The sequence below is a fragment of the Trachymyrmex septentrionalis genome, unplaced genomic scaffold, assembly GCF_001594115.1.
Source record: "Trachymyrmex septentrionalis isolate Tsep2-gDNA-1 unplaced genomic scaffold, Tsep1.0 scaffold83, whole genome shotgun sequence".
In the NCBI taxonomy this organism is placed as follows: Eukaryota; Metazoa; Arthropoda; class Insecta; order Hymenoptera; family Formicidae; genus Trachymyrmex; species Trachymyrmex septentrionalis.
Window position 1 is genome coordinate 1,513,114 of NW_017306018.1, and position 16,821 is coordinate 1,529,934.

Sequence of the window (16,821 nt, forward strand, 5' to 3'; positions counted from 1 at the left end):
AAAAATAACGCGAATTAGCAAATAAATTCACGCGTGTACACTTTAATCGGCGACTAGTAGAAAATTAAGAAATTTATAAATTCAACAATCATCAGTCTGTTTTCTCATTAAAGATTCGTGTAAATAGGTATTCTGTATTATGTATTTAATACGCTTAACAATGCATATCTACTTATCATATAATGAATTAACGTTATTCATTACCTATTCATTAAACGTATATTTTTTAGCTGCGTGTTATTAATCTCTCTGACATTAATTGCACTTAATTAATTACAATTCAAACAAAACAAACTGTCGCCATAAGTACAGTAGGAAAAAAGAGAAGGAAGAAAGGAAAGAAGAAAGTTTGGATGGAAATAGGAAATGCAGTTAAAAAGCGCATTTATAATTTTTTTCATTAAGATTGTAAATTTTGATGTACAACTAAAATTACTTTAATAAAAACATTTCGTAAAAATAACTAAGAAATTGTAAAATATTCATTTCATTTGGAATCTATTCCAAAAATTCTACATATTAGATAAAATAAAAAGATCTTTTATGATTATTTGAAACTGCTTTTCATAAACAATATGAGATAATTAGCTGACAAATAATCGACGCGCAGTTTGCTTAAGCTGGAAATTGTATAAATTTACAAGAAATATTATTAGGCACAAAGAACCTCCTTAATCGAGTGGCAGTTTTTATTCACGTGTGTTTAATCTCATCAGTCGATTTTCATTTACAATTAAAAAATATTAAAGAGAGAAAATGTGAGGTATATCAATTTTCACGCATAACGCGTAATTAAATAGAATAATAAAAATCAAGACTCACGCTGGTTCTCCGTTCTGCTCGATGCGTACGATGTTACCACTGAGAGTCTCGATCTCCTGCGGCCGCTTCACCATGTGCACACCCGTTTTCTCCCTCGGCGAGGACACCCCTCTGACCGTGTTCACGCTCACCCCCGTGTCCGTCGATCTTACGCTCTCGATCGAGTCCGTGGACACGCCGGTGGAGGATTTCAAGGATGCGTCGCTACCGCGATTCTCGTTCCTTGTTCGAACCACAGCATCACTGTTCACACCTGCATTCACTGCACCGACTGTGGGATTCACATTGTTACTCTTTGCCACGTTGTTCGTCATCGTATTGTTGCCCATTGCCGTCGCGTTATTCACTGACTTCGCCTCTTCGCCAGTCGCTTTGACCTTCAAGTCGTTCTCCATCACCGTGGGCATCTTATCATTTGCTGGAACGTCACGACTCGCGGGCGTCTTGCTGCCCGCAGAACCACTCTTGATCTCCGTCGTCGAAGCAGCTTTCGATTCTTCCGGAGCCTTCCCGTCACTTGGTCTGGATCCGCGAACATTCTGGCTGTTTCTGCCAGAACGCTGATTAGCAGAGGACTGATTACTAGAACGCGATTCATCATTCATCTTAACGCTCTTCATAGATTGACTGACGCTCTTTGAGTGACCTTCGGTGCTACCCTCTGTACCGACAGGAGAGTCCTTCTCAACATTTCCAGGATTAGTCGCTTGAGTTGGTGTCTTGACTGACTGATTTTCGACAAACGGCGAGGATTTCTGGCTCGTCGATGCTGCATTCGGTGTCGAAGGCATCGGCGATTCGCTTTTGGATACAGGAGAAACAGAGGACTTGAACGTTCCGTCGGATCGTTCCTTCTGCTGACTCGTCGTTGAGCCATCATTACGCTCCACGAGAAGTGTGTTCGCGTCAATGTGCAAGGGTTGCACCGCTGTGGTCGTCGTGGTGTTTACCAACCGTTCGCTAGACGTGCCGATCGCCTGCGAGGTTTGCTTCAGAAGATCTATAAGATCCACATCGTCCGCAGTGGCCGAGGAATTCCCATTCATTTCATTTTCCTTCGAACCCAGTTCAGATCGACCGTTCTGAACTGATTGGCCTGCCTGTTTGTCGCTTTTGCTTTCTTTCGCGAATCTTTCCGTCTTTCCGGTGCTCTGCTCGGACATCGAGATAAATCTGCCGGTACTCGACGAACTGTTCGCTTTGCTCGTCTTTAGAGGAATCTTCGACGGTGAAAGGAGACGTTCCTTGCTGGGACTTCTGTTCTGATTGTCCTTTCGAGCAGCGACGTTCTTCTGCGGCGACGTTGCTCTTCTCGATGTCTTCGTAGGAGATTGCTTCGTGGTGTCTTTTCCTCTTACGTTCGATCGAGGGGTCTTCTCCGGTTTCGTCGGAGTGCCTTGGATCGGTGAGAGTCGCGTCGAGCCTTTCGTCGGTTGTCGGCGCGTCGCCGTCGAGTTATTATTGAGATTACTAGTGGAATTGGAGATGAAACGAGTCTTGGCTTCGGTCAGATTTGTATGACTCCGGGAATCGGATTTGTTCAAACGCGTCTTCGAGTCGTTCAGCCGTGACTTCGAATCGGACGCGTTCAATCGATTTCGTGAGTCCGAGACATTTAGTCGCGTCTTCGAGTCGACTCGGCGACCAATCTTCGGCGACGGCGAACGCTCGTTGTCCTTTGTCAAGGAGGTGGACCGCTGACGATAAGTCGGCTGCGGTATCAGACTTCTTCTGGGACTGTTCTGTTGCGACAACGACACTGCAAGATATAAACAAATGATTTAACATGGAGTATCGTTAACAAAGACCATATTTCGGGATGGTAGTAAAAAAACACTGAGAAAAAACATTTTTATTAGGGATAATTTGGATAAGTTAACAGAAATTACACGACCTTAATCTTTTATATTTTGAAAAAGTATTTTGATGAATTTATACAAATTACCCCGTTTTATCCTATTTGTGACTATAATTGCAAGTTACTGTAATTATGATTATTATTACTATAATATTAGTAATGATATATTGTATATATAGTTCTACCAACAAATATATATATATAGCTGGCAAGTCTCAAAAATAACTATAATTACAATCATTTTTGGTATCAGAAATCTTCACGACTTGTTCTCGATAAAAATTTGCCGACTCACCCCTTCGCTCGGCTTTACGTCGACGTCCATCTCCGGCGACTTCTGGCGATTGCGGCCTCGACATTGAGCGAGGGGGTGGCCCTTTGAAGCCACGTCCGCGGAAGGGCGAGACCCTTCCTGTTGGCAAAGTGGACGACGCATCGCCAGTTTCTGGACTCGCCGGCCTGGACTCAGCAAGTATCACGAAGCTGGATCGACGATGTGCCCTGCCGAAGGACGTCGACGTCGGGGCGACCTTGTAGGGCTCGGGCGCGCGCGGAGGCGGTGGCGACAGGTACATGTTGTCGGGGACGGCCAGCACCCGGAAGGGCGGTGGGCCCTGCCGCGCGACGTGGCTATCATGATCGCTCCGCCTCATTCTTACCAGACCCTATCTTTCGTTGGGAAATCATAACGTTAGTTAGCATGATTGATCTGCGCTTGCGTTAATCCCCGAACTTGTGTCATTTATGCAAACACAGTTCATAGTCCTCGCAGTCTTAAAATAACAATATGGAAAAAAAGAGAAGGAAGAAAATTGTTTTTTTAATTTATTATAATAAGATATATATATATATTCGGAAATAACTATGACTCCATATCGTTTTAACATTTTAATTATAATGACAAATTGACACAGTTGTAAAATTAATAATCTACTTAGAATTATTGTATGTAATATACGTTTATTTAAATTATTTAAATAATATTCAATGAATATTATAATTGTGACTATTGCGTTTAAATTCGAGGATTAATTGTTGTGTACTTATTTAATAATATGCTAAATTCATTTTTCTAAATTTCTTCTTTCATCTAAATTTCTTTAATGCTACTAATATAGATAAGAATATTATACATTTTGATACATGCTGCAAAATTATTTTTATTTTCATTCTATTAATTAATATATTGTTTAATTCCGTTAATTTTAAACAATGTACGTATTCCATGTCTCATAATTTCTATTTAATTTAAACTCTCTGAAATGTTCATACCTGGTGCCCTTCATGCAGGTCGCCGAAGTGAGAGGGACGCCGTGATCCGCCGTTGCTCCCACCTGCAAAGAATAGAAATCTCTACTGAGAAAGAGAGAGTGCGTGACGATCGTTAAAAAATAAGGAGAAATTTTTATTTCGATAAAAGAGTCGAGATAGCATAAAATTGCGGTTCCGCCCGGCAGATGGAAAACCGCAAATTGCAGAAATAGAAACGTCCCGACCATCCCGCTCGATCGATAGCTCGCGCGCAATACGAAAAGTTTAAACAAATTCTGCATACTTTTTCTGCATTTATTTTACTTTATCTGCAGTGAAAACTGTTTTTCGTTTGTTATTTTCGTTACCAATTGTTTTTAGTGCTCTTAGTTGCTCGTCAGTCGATGCATCGGGAAATTATATTGATAACATACGAGGAATGTGGATCAATACGGCGCTTCGAATTTCCATACAATTACCGTTCCGTCGATGGCGGTTCTTCCGGACGATTGACTATTTGCGGAAAATTTGTCGAGTCCTCAGATTACAAGCGATACTTCTGCGAGATATTAATAGAAGCTGCTCAGCTCTCTTTGCGAACTCGGAAGAAAGGATTCGGCTCGGCGCGCGGTTAGCAATTAACGAATGCGCACGTATAATCGTTCGTTCTATACGGCTTGGCACGTGTCCGGGCAACGAGAGTAGTCTAGTCGGCGGATACAAGGAACAACACTTTATTCACGCTCTCGCAAACGATCGCCTGAGCAAATTCATCATGCTTACTGCTGAGCTAAATTCTCGATGTGGCTGATGCATCGCATCGTCCCGTCTCGTCGCGCAACGCTGCATCGCCGTAGGTTGCAAGGAGAGGTTTCGCGCTCCAATATACTTTCCAAATCTGACAAGCTCACCGTGTACCTAATTCAACGATCGCCGAAATGCTCTCGATTAAGTCTGACCCGTAGTCTACGATAATCCCTTCGATAAATTAAAAATAACATTTTCGCCCGATGCACTTAGATATATCAAAGGATCAATGGTATCCCAGTCTCTTGAGTTGGTAAAAATAACATTTTATTATTTGTAACTTTTATGTGTGTCAAAATGTACATCAATCTACGAGAATACTCGAGGAAGTAGGGTGTCTAGAAACAAGAAATCTAAGACTGCGGTATCTAGGAATGTGTTGACCTCAAAACACATTAATTATTTTTTAATGAAATTTTTAACATTGACTGCTCAATTATATTATTTTTCAATTAGAACTAACATTGCTGTTAAAAAAATAATTACACAAGTAGAACATAATAAATCAAGATAGTATTAAATCAGGAAAAAGTATAATAATAATAATAATAACTTTATTGATGTGCAGTGTAAAGAAGAATTGGACAACAATAAAATAAGAGATAATAGATGAAAATGCACAAACAAAAAATGAGATATCGGTAATAATGATGCCCGATTTGATACATTTTTAACAATAATTTTATGATAAATTCTTGACATGACAATAATTATTAAATGATTTTTTAACTAGAAATTTTTACTTGATATCACGTTGATCTTGTTATGATTTTGTGCTCTATTAAGAAATGTATCCTAAGGTAAAACGTGCCCTAGGTATCACCGTCTCCTCTACTCAAACAAGTACTTATGGGTTTTATTTTATTAACCGCGACAAGTATTTTATTCGCGATTAAGATCTAGATTCGGACGAGTGGAAAATGTCCGAGGTATAATTCACCGTTACAACGGCGACCGAGTGATTTATAAGTATCGTTCACCCACGAATCAATGGACGAGCGAATACAAGAGTATGAATGCGCCGTAAATCGTGAAACCGCAAAGAGTAAAAGAGTGAACACGTACGCCGAGGGTTTCCAGCGTGCGATTAACTACTTTAAATCGTAAATAAGAAACATGCATAATCGTATAAACCGTATGGACCTTTGTGTTTCTGCGGTGTAAAGTGCACAAGAACTGCAGGCAGACGCGAAATTGACTATTTATTTGGTTATATTTCAATCTTTACCTTTTGATTCTGTCTACAATTTAATCCTTTACCGGAAACTGGAGTTTTTAAAGTCACCATCAATATTTTGATGGATGCATTTCGGTAGACTAATTTAAATCTGTAAAAAATAAGTAAAATATTATATAATCCGACTTTTTTCTATAATGAAAACCCATTAAAGCTTCGAAAAGTGTGTCAGAATTTTTTCAGGTTTTTACATAATGTGGAGCAACAACAACGTTTGACGTATTTCTTGAAAATCTCTTTGCTGGAGTTAAAAATTCATGTTGCCGACGAAGAATTAATCCTACTTCTAATGCTCGTTTCTATCGATGTAGATTAACTTTAATCTCGGTTTAACTTACTCCTTTTCCTAATTATCAGAAGAAGATAAAAAGTAAATTAAATCGAAATTAAAGTTAATCTATAATACATTAGCGAAAATACACATAACTCTATTAAACTCTTGGTTTGATTTACTTTTCTTCTTTATGGAGTAAAAAATGTTGTACATAATATATTAAAAATATTTGATACTCTACTCGATCAGGAAGGAAGGGCACCTGCAGGAATACCCGCTAGCCTGCGCTGGATCTCGCGATTCGATAATAAGTTCGCGATTTCCATAATTCTCCACATCCGCTTATGCACTGATGCACCGTGCACTCTATGTAATTACCATCGTACATCAATAACTGCACCCGAAGAAGACGGTAGAATAGGAGCCAGAAGTAACACGGATATCTGGGCGCATACTTTCGCCCATCACGACACCTCCTAATTATCTCATTAAAAACAACGAGTTGTCTACCGTTATCATTACAAAGATTGAAACTTAAGATTCCATCGTTACGCGGCCGTGCCGTATTAAACGAATAGAAATTTAAAACTGAGGGAAGTATAGAAATTTAAGTCGTAATTATATTTCTCGTTATCAAACACGATACCATTTAGCTGTCCGTATTTTTCTGCAATTATTTTAGGAATGATCATGGAACCGTGAAATTGTTACCGTTATCCTTTATACTTTGCGTTTAATATACTACTCTCTAAAAGTAAATCAGTGTATTATTACTAAAAAATAGTAAATATTAACTGATTACATCAGATGTAAGTGTAACACTGAAGTCACTGATTCACTTTTAGAGAGTGTAATTTTGAAAGACGGAAATTTATTATCATGTTGCGCGATATAAAAAAAACTTTCGTCCAATTAAACCTCGTTAATTCGTAATTTAATAACGCGCTAAGCGTCGAGCATGGCCAATTCTAATTCTTATTACCTAATGTAAAAATGTACACGACTTCACGGCATTGCATTGGCGGAAAATGAAAATCAAGCATGGTTGCACTCTGCGTTAAATGTACGAAGAGATCAGAGGTCAACATCTGCAGCTTATTTCGTGCCTTTAATTTATTCTGCGCGACAGGTTGCATATTTGTAAATTCATATTGCATGTGTGCGCACTATTATCATTTAATCACTGATTATCTCATTCATAGATATAGACAGATTCGTACTTCCGATATAGATATCCAACATAAAGGCATTCGTTTTACTCTCTTTGATAAAAATTTTTAAATTACTACATTTTGTAAAAAATATTATATCATATTAATATTTTCTATTGCCGCGTATAATTGCACTTCTCAAAAAAAACCTTCGATCGCGACTGTCATGTAATGTACTGTGAATATTTACGAAACTTGCTCTTCTGATATCGCTTATCGTGCAACATTTGCTCTCACTCATTGTTCGAATAACATATCTATAATATGCAAAACATAAAGCCGACCTATAAAGTTTGTTTGAATACCGTACTTCTCTACGTAACGCGCAAATTTGACCTTTAGTCACTGTTTGAATACTCTAATCGATCACGAGGTCGACGCTTAAATTTAAATAAGAACATCGCGCGTGTAAAAGTAACCGATCTCGAACGTAAATTACGAGGCATGTAAAACAAGTTATATCCGAATATCCAATCGTTCTATCAATCGTAATTGCGAGCGCAGTGAAACTTCCGTGTTATACGAATATATTCGAAAATTATGGGCCAAACTGAACTTGACTCCATTACGATTGAATCAAAATCTCAAGGAATCCGAGTACGAATCCTGACTGAGCTAATATTTTTCGCAATAAATTATTGACAGACTTAAGATTCTCAGCAATCATATTATTAATGTTGTTATAATAATGCTTATTAGTATAAAAAATTATTAAATTGCATGTCAGTTTAAATTGCTTGATATTACAACACTGATTCTGTTCATGATTGCGTTTCAAGACCGATGAAGATTTCGCGCGGTTTGTAGAATCAGATATGTGTATATAAATTCACGCAGAAATATTTAAGTATTAAAATCCGCTTTGACCAAATGTAGGATTTCTTTTATTTAATTCGATTTATTCTCATCCGTCCAAATTCATATCATAATTGTTTAAAAATCTCAAATATTCTATAAAACAGAATGTTTTATGAGATTTATAAAAATTATTATTAAGCGAAATATGCATAAGTTTCAAAATAATACAGAATAGAAGAAAAGAGATTTTTACAGGACGATTTAAATTTGAAAATATATCAAGAAACTGCAGAAATTATAATTCATACATTATTTCGAAAATATTTTTTAATATTTTTTATGAAATGAATGTAATAAAAAAAAATGCATACCATTAAAAAAAATTATAATCAATTAAAGTAAAAAAAAACGTTATTATTCTAAAATTCGTCTGATAACTAAAAATAAGAACTATTTATTCGAAGTTTCGCTTGTAAATTTTACGATCTGTTTTAAAAGTACAAATTGCTAAAATTCGTTCCAACGAAGAAGTATGAGTTCTGGTACTATAATCTTATCCTGGCAACTTTGCTTCCGTAATACAGTAGGAAAACTTTTCTTCTCACGTTCTAGTGACCAGTATAAAGCGTAAACAGTTCATCATGACGAAACCGCGGGTGACAACCGCCAATTTGCTGCGACAAAGTTGAGGAAGAGGCGCGCCGAGCTCGAGTCCTTAATTAGCATCCATCGCGTAATACTTAATTAAATTGCACACCGACGTCTTGCTTTCCAGACGGGTAGCAGCTAAGAAATTTGCCGCTGTTGCAATCGCGCGTATCATCAGTGAATCGATCAGTATTCCTCGAAGGAGAACGGAGAATACAGATCGCGCGTACCTTGGAGGGTCAACGACCTGCGTTTAGCGACCAGGAAGTTCCGGACAGCGGGACATTTGCGTAACAATCAATTCTCCCGCGGAACGCTTTGATCGTTGGATGCAAAAGACAGCTGAAACAATTCTTTCGATCATTAAATATTCTTAAATATTCTTCATAGATTAAAAGAAACATACTTTTATTTATTATATTTAAGAACCTGCATGGAAGCATTTATTTTTCTTCTTAGATATTTTATAGATAATTAGAAATGAAATTTCTAACTTCTTTTGTGTTTAAGATAGCAAATTATCTTTTTAAAAATCTGTTTAATTTCGTGCATTTTTATTGGATTTATTTATTTTATAAAAAAATATTAAAAACATTTTCCAAACATGAATAATTTCTGATCCTTTTCTCTGATATAGTTTGCCTCTTTACAAATTTAAATTGTGCTACGAAAATCTCCTTCCTTCCATTCTATAACATTATTTCGACATCTATGCATACTTTACTTCCATACCGAACATTAAAGTGTATTTTTTCTCGTAAAGCAGGTACTAATCCTATTCGTTCTTAGGTCTAACGAGCTTCTATTGTCGCAATGTCGTAACGACTACGTAACATACACTTCGCGTTTCGAAATAGGGAAACTCCCAATCATTTCGAGTCTCGTTTTAACGCACGGCCCACACCAGAAAATGATACTTCTGCCATGCAACAATTAATACAAGGCTGTAATGACCGTTTACTTGAAATAATCGGGTATTACGCGAACGTTACACGGCATCCGGAACTTCCTCGCTCTATATATTTAGAGTACCGGTTTTTCGACCGCGCCTTGTGCGAGAATGATTTCTCGCATGAAACACTCGGCGATAAACACGTATGCATGCGCGTGTTAGATAACTGAAGCCTCGCAGAGTTTCGCAAATCCATCGCTCGTGCGATTTTCGAAAGCGCCGCTCCCAGTTCCCACCCTCGGCCGATCTCGGGGGTTATGATTCAGCGAGCGTGACAAGTGATAGGAATAAAAACGAGCTCGTAAGCTCGTGCCAAAAAGAAAATATACGTACAATAGTCTCTTGCATTAAATAAAAAATATTCTTTAAAACATTAAAGAAGAGCTGTACGAGTCTAACGTAATTAGTGCGTAAAATCTTCAATATAAAATTATCTTTAATTAATGTCCTTAATTAATGTTTGCTTTAAATAATGTCAGACCTTATATTTAAGGTTTCCTTAAATTTATCTTAAGATATTTTACGAATTATTTTATTGGCTACTGAGTATCTAAAGATAATTTAAGGAAGCCTTAAATATAAAGCCTGACTAAATACGAGCATAAATATTTCATAATAATATTCATGATAATGTGATAAAGATGAATGTTTCGGCTCTACTTTAAGCCATCATCAATCTACAGTTTACACATTGAAAAGCGGTTATTATCTCTTCTTAGGAAAGCCAGAGAGATTTCTTTCACTGCCAATTCTAAAGTGCTATCTTGTAGAAGTGGACATCGGTCCAAAAACCATTTTCTTTTTAGAGAACACAATGGAGAATGTGGCTCATGAAATTCTACTCGTTTCTTGCTCATCTCGGTCTTACCGTGATAAAGGGAGTCATGTTTTGCTCGAGGAAATCGGCGCGAAGTGTAACGAGTCGTGAAGTTAATGTAATTTTATATATTCGCTTTGTCCAAATAAAAGTCTGCATTATGATATAATCAAAATATTGTGAAATATAAATATTCCCCCGCACGTGAACAAACACTTCTCGCGTGCAAGTTACTATCACGATTACACCTCGAAGATGATTATTGAAGAGAATATTCAAGGCCACGTGGTCATCGATAAACGCAACCTTGCAGTGCAATCTTAAAATGTGTCCCGTAACCTCGACGTCATTCACTTCAATCGATTTTGTGAATCGTAAACTTTAGTCTCAAAGAACAAAAATCATCTCTGTCACTTCTTATCTTTTTCTTCATGATACTTTAGTTACATTTATCATTAATTATTGCTCCAAATTACTGAAATCGAATTTAATGACGTCCAATTTAGTAAAAAAAATTATTTATTTTAAGTACCTATTAAATTAAACAACAGTATTTTGGTATTTAAAATTAATCGCTATCTTTTAAATATAAGCAAAAATATTACGCAAGCTTTTTGTTAAAAAAATACACGGGAACAATAGTTTTTCTAGAGTATTTAAAAATTTAACTACAAACAGATCAAATAATTTTGTTGGACTATCAAAATAATTATATGAGACGCACAAACAAACAATATTGCAAAAGTTTTGACATTCTCGCCATTAATTTAAACGTCTTACATAATTATTTTAATAATCCAAGACAATTTTTAGATCTGTATCTAACTAAATTTTTAAATACTTCAGCAAAACTGTTCTTTTTCGTGAATCTTCTGTTTATATTTATTTACTAGGCTTGTTAGAATGAATTATGCTTCAGATTACATGGTGATAGGCAAATGTATCTTGAGGATTCGATTGATAACGTAAGTGAAGAAGAGTTAGTTACCTTTTTAAGGTCAAAACAGTTCGTATCATGAGGATCGATACTTTCCTAAAAAGATTTTTCGTTCATACGAGGCGCCGCCTCCTACATCGATTTGATTCAAATTCAAGTATTGTACATAGACCGCAAGCGGGACCAAGCGTGTAAAACTTTCCTCGGCTGAATGAACGGAGCGATTCACGCGATTTTTTAAATCTGATTCAGCGAATTCTTTTCCCCGATTATGACTTCCGCGGAGAGAAATTGTGTCGATCTTAATCGCTCAAGGCCAATTAACTCGCCGGCGATTAGGATGTACCGAACGTCAATAATCGCATTACTTTACACATGAAAAATATGTTTGGAATTAGGGCAGCATGTTGCTTGAGCAGTAAAAAGGCAAATGTAAGGAAAATTATAAAGCCGCAAGCAGATCGTTTAAAACTGCACTCGAATACTTGGCGTTTAATAGAAGCGCTCTAAATCTTTGTCCTGTGATTAATTCTATTAAAAATAAGACCGTTTATGTTAGATACATTACTTTAAATACGAAGTGCCACTACCTAATTCTATTAATCTACCGCGTTCGGCAATCCTGTGATTAAATACGCAAGCCGATAAAAATCAGAGAGCGATCGATCAGTCTATTATATTATACGATATTTGCATCATATAAAACGAAATTTATTACATTGTAGAATAAATTTCCAAGACTCAAATGTACATATCACGTGAACGTCACTTGCGAATTATGTTTTATAATAGACTATTATTATTTCACAAAAAATTATTGCCAAAGGGAATTTCTATTTTGTTATCGAACTAAAATACTATGCGCAAATTACTTTTGCAAGTTTCTTTAATTATTCTTCCTTCTGTGAGATTACAGTAAAATCTTTTGGTAATCCAGATACGAATTGTTAAAAAAGTTAGGAGAAGGAAATGAATTATATACATATGAGTACGAAGGCACCGTTATTACAAAAGTTGTTATTACAAAAGTAAAATTTCAAGTTTCGCGTTCTGTGACAGTGCAATTAAAAAGGGAAATAGATTGTTCTCGCCGTTTTTTCATCCGTTTGCATGCGAACGTTTCCGTGTCTTGCTATCGCCATTAATTAGCATACACCACCATTAACCGACATAAATCACTCGGACGAATCGCATGTACTCTTTCGACTTCGATCCGATTTGTTCCGTACTCATTTAGAGAACACGCGTATGAATCTTCGATGGTTTAGAGACCTCGAAACACGAGAGAAAAGCAGTTTCTCCATCATATTGGAAGTCATCAAGCACACATCACGAGCGATCGATCAAGGAGAGGTCGTTCTCCAGATTCAATGCAACAGCCCAGAATGCATCTCGTAGAGGAATGGCGGAATGAACTCGCGATTGTGACTTTCTCAAAGTTACTTCAAACTGTAAGGTGTTTTCGATAAACATGAAGTTTCACGAACATAAAGCGTTCAATAAAAAGCCAATAAAAAATCGCGATTCTTTACACACTCTACATTCGGAGTTATTCAGAGAGATCTTCCTGAAGTGAATAAGAAAAGAAATTGAGTGGCAGTTGATTTCTTTCCACATAACACACTTTATTCGATGGATGTCCTGAAAACGTCTTTAGGAGATTTTTTGAACATTTTCTTTAGAACGTTTCTTAGGCCAGTATTCATAGTCCGTTTTTATTTCAAGATCTTACTTAAGTAATACTTTAAGATGCAAGTGCAACTCTAAAGCCACATTCATAGTTGAGTCTGATATTTAGAACTATCTTAAGTACAGTCTTAAAATATCATAAATCAATCGCAGAGTATTAACATTTTAAGACATTACTTTCTAAGATCTTTAGAGTGAACTCTAATTCTAAAGAGGGACGAAAAGTGACAATTGAGCTAGTATTTTTAAGAGTGAGATTTCACTCTTTAAAAATGATTCCACTCCAAAGGTTTTAGAAAGTTCTTAAAAGTTGTTAAGCATTAAAATAAGAACGGACTATGAATACCGATCTGTGACTGGTTTATAATATCTTAATATTGCATTTAAGAAAGTCTTAAATATAAAAACTGACTATGAATACCGGCTTTATGTTCATTTCCATTAATATAAATTAGCTTTAATTTCGGTTCTATTTACGTTTTATCTTTTTCTAATTTTTGTGTCCATTTGTACAAATGTAATTTCTACAAATGTTGTACAAGTATAGATTAAGTTTAATCTTGATTAATTTACTCCTTATCTTTTTTTCATTCTTAGAACTGAAATTTAGAGTTAATCTACATTAGTGGTAATAGATATTAGAGGTCTACATTATTGGTACAAATGGGTGTTGGAACTGGGAAAAGATAAAAAATTGAATTGAGATTAAAGTTAATCTACATTAGTGGAAATAGGCATTAGGCCCGTTTCTACCAACACAGTTTAATTTTAATTCTGGTTAACTAATTCTCTCCATCTTTTTCTACTTTTAAGAATTAAAAAAGGATGAAGAATAAGCTGAACCGAGATTAAAGTTAATCTACGTTGATAGAAACGGGCGTTAGAGGTCTGTCCTAGTAAACAAGAAACATTGCAGTAACGTTGTAACGTTTGTAACGTTTGCTGCAATGTTATTGAAATGTTTTAATACTCTCTAAAACTTTTAAATAGAATTGTCACCCTGAGGAGTGCAATCTCATTCTTAAAAATTAAAAGTTAAGTCACTCTTTTTCAAGACTGCCTTCATTTTCGTTCTTTAGGGTGAGATTCCGCTCCAAAGAATTTCGAGAGTAATGTTTCTTGCTTGGTAGGTTTCTCTACACTCCTCTTTTTCGACAAAAGACAACAAGAGAGAAGTGCCGACCGCTCAACCCGCCATCCTATTCACGCCTCGCGATTCGGGGGCGGTCGCGATGTGTCTTACCTGTCTCGCGGGTGGACGGGGTCGCGGGGTCGCAGGGCTCGGCACCATTTACGGCGGCAATCCCTACGGCGGTGACGGTGGCGACGGCATGCACACGATGCGCGCACGAGGGTTGTGGGAGCCCGCCGGGGGAGGATCGCGGCTCTCACACACACATACACACACACTCTCTCTCTCTCTCTCTCTCTCTCTCTCTCTCTCTCTCTCTCTCTCTTTCGCCCGTCGCCTCGGCCTCGAATCTCGGCACCACGCGTCCTCGCGCGAACACGAACGCGTCCTCACTGGCGTTGGCTCGCCTGCCGCGACTTATAGCGCCCGCCGACCGCGGGATACCCGCCGAAGGTGGTCACTCGGGGAGGCGCGGGCGCGTTGACCAACACGCGTTCTCCACCGCGTTCTCCACCGTGAAAAGTAAGAAATCTGACCGGGCGCTTCTCGGCTCGTCTCGCGGGGGGGGGTCTCCGAATGAGATAGCGGAAAACGCGCTTGTCTTTCGTGAAAATGCAATCGGTTTCTGCGATAAAACGTTTCTTTCCGTAAGTCTCTTCCGAAAGCTAGAAAGTTGACACCTTCGTCAAAAAAAAAAAAAAAAAAGAAATCTGATCGAGTTAAAATACTGCTAAAACAGAAGACATTAGATCGGATGAATGATATTCTCCATTATTCGCTTTTTCTTTTATCTCCAAAGTTTAGCACGCGAAAAGACTTCTTTTCAATGGATTCCGAGTAGAAATTTAAAATCTACTGTGAATCTTATAAATGCCCACTTGTTCTTCAATAGTGCTTCTCGAATTGCAGGTCTTCTCTTCAATTCTGCAGCATGTACACAAAGCAAAAATAATTGTATATATATTTACGAAAAATATGACATATCTCGTAGAATCATTTTTGTAATATTTCTGCAATTAAAAAGTATTCCAAGTTTCTATTAAAACTTTTTTCGGAAATCTGACACCTTCTTGGGAGTTTCAGAGAATATTTAAAAAGTGCTACAACTTAATTCGATCGTAATTAAAGTGACAAAGATACAATCTTCCGTATAAGAAGAAACTTTTGCGTCCCATTCAGACTCTCGAATCTTTTGCATTTAATTGCTAGAATAATTGCTTCTGGAATGCATCAGGAACTCTGAAACTCTTGGAGAAAGTACCAGGCACTATCAATTATTTTATAAAAATTCTAAAAGCGCGATAATTTTACAATAAAACGGAGAAAGAAAGAGGAGAAAGCTCGCTCGAGTTTCACACGCAACACCTACGTTTTTGCACGTCCACCCACGTGTTCTCCACCCTTTCGCCCTCACCCTTTCGGCCTCCGGGACTGCGCAGACCTTGCTAAGAGTGCGACCAGGCAGCGTCGGAATACGCAGCATAGTACGTAAGCCGTTGCATTTATAATCGAACCTCTCAGTCGAGGCCATTCGTTCATTCATTAAGCGGTTGGTTCCGAATTATTGGAACATTAGCTTGATTGGACAAAGCTGGGCACGGCCTGTAATACACGGGATCCGCGTTGCCTCGCTTATGTCATCATCAATACGAAGCGGAAACGCCGCGCCGTTCTTACACGCAAGCGACACCGAAATCAAATATTCGAGAATTGGAAACATTTTTCGGAAATATATATATATATATATATACACTCTTTGGACGTACCAGTTCTTGAAAATGCTCAGGTTCCTCGAGATACAAATCTCAACGATAAATCTTTAGAATATCAACCTTCTAAAGTAGAAACTTTTGGAAGCAATAGAAAAAAATTGGAAAAGATTCAGTGAATACACAAACTAACAGTAATATATGTTAACAACAATGTTATACTTTCACATTTAACAATGCATGGCCTGCGTTCAGCAGAAAACTTTGCAGCTGTTGTAAGATTCTTCAATACTTATAATTGGTTCTTGCTCTTAATTCCTCTCATTAGATTTAAATGCATAAACCAATCATTAAAGGATCTTACAACAGTCGCAAAGCTGCTTTTTCTGCTGAACGTAGCCAATGTAACTATTCACGTACAACATATGTTATATTTTTATATTACATTTATATTATTGAATGTGTACAATATTGATGTTATGTTACTGTTAGTTGGTGTTTCCTGAAAAATTAGAACTCTCGAATATGTGAAATCGAAATACATAAATGGAATATAAACAGCGTTTCTATATATGCGATTTAGAAGCTGTGTAATCGGAAGAAAATGCGTCGCGCGTTAAATACAGTTTCCAATGACGCTTTGCACGCATCGTTTTTTAAATATATTTTATTTATATAT

General features: G+C 37.2%; 1 protein-coding gene across 1 annotated transcript in view; it reads right to left on the bottom strand.

The window, feature by feature from the left end:
- The window catches only part of LOC108755145 (protein stum), a 32,652-nt gene extending 17,841 nt beyond the window's left edge, over window positions 1–14,811 (bottom strand). Inside the window, exons 1-4 of the mRNA XM_018497990.1 lie at window positions 14,545–14,811; window positions 3,953–4,014; window positions 2,976–3,349; window positions 823–2,581 (exon numbers count right to left, since the gene is read on the bottom strand). Coding sequence (XP_018353492.1) covers window positions 823–2,581; window positions 2,976–3,333 — 2,117 coding nt within the window. The 5' untranslated portion in view covers window positions 3,334–3,349; window positions 3,953–4,014; window positions 14,545–14,811. The remainder of the gene's footprint in view (window positions 1–822; window positions 2,582–2,975; window positions 3,350–3,952; window positions 4,015–14,544) is intronic.
- Window positions 14,812–16,821: the final 2,010 nt, after the last annotated feature.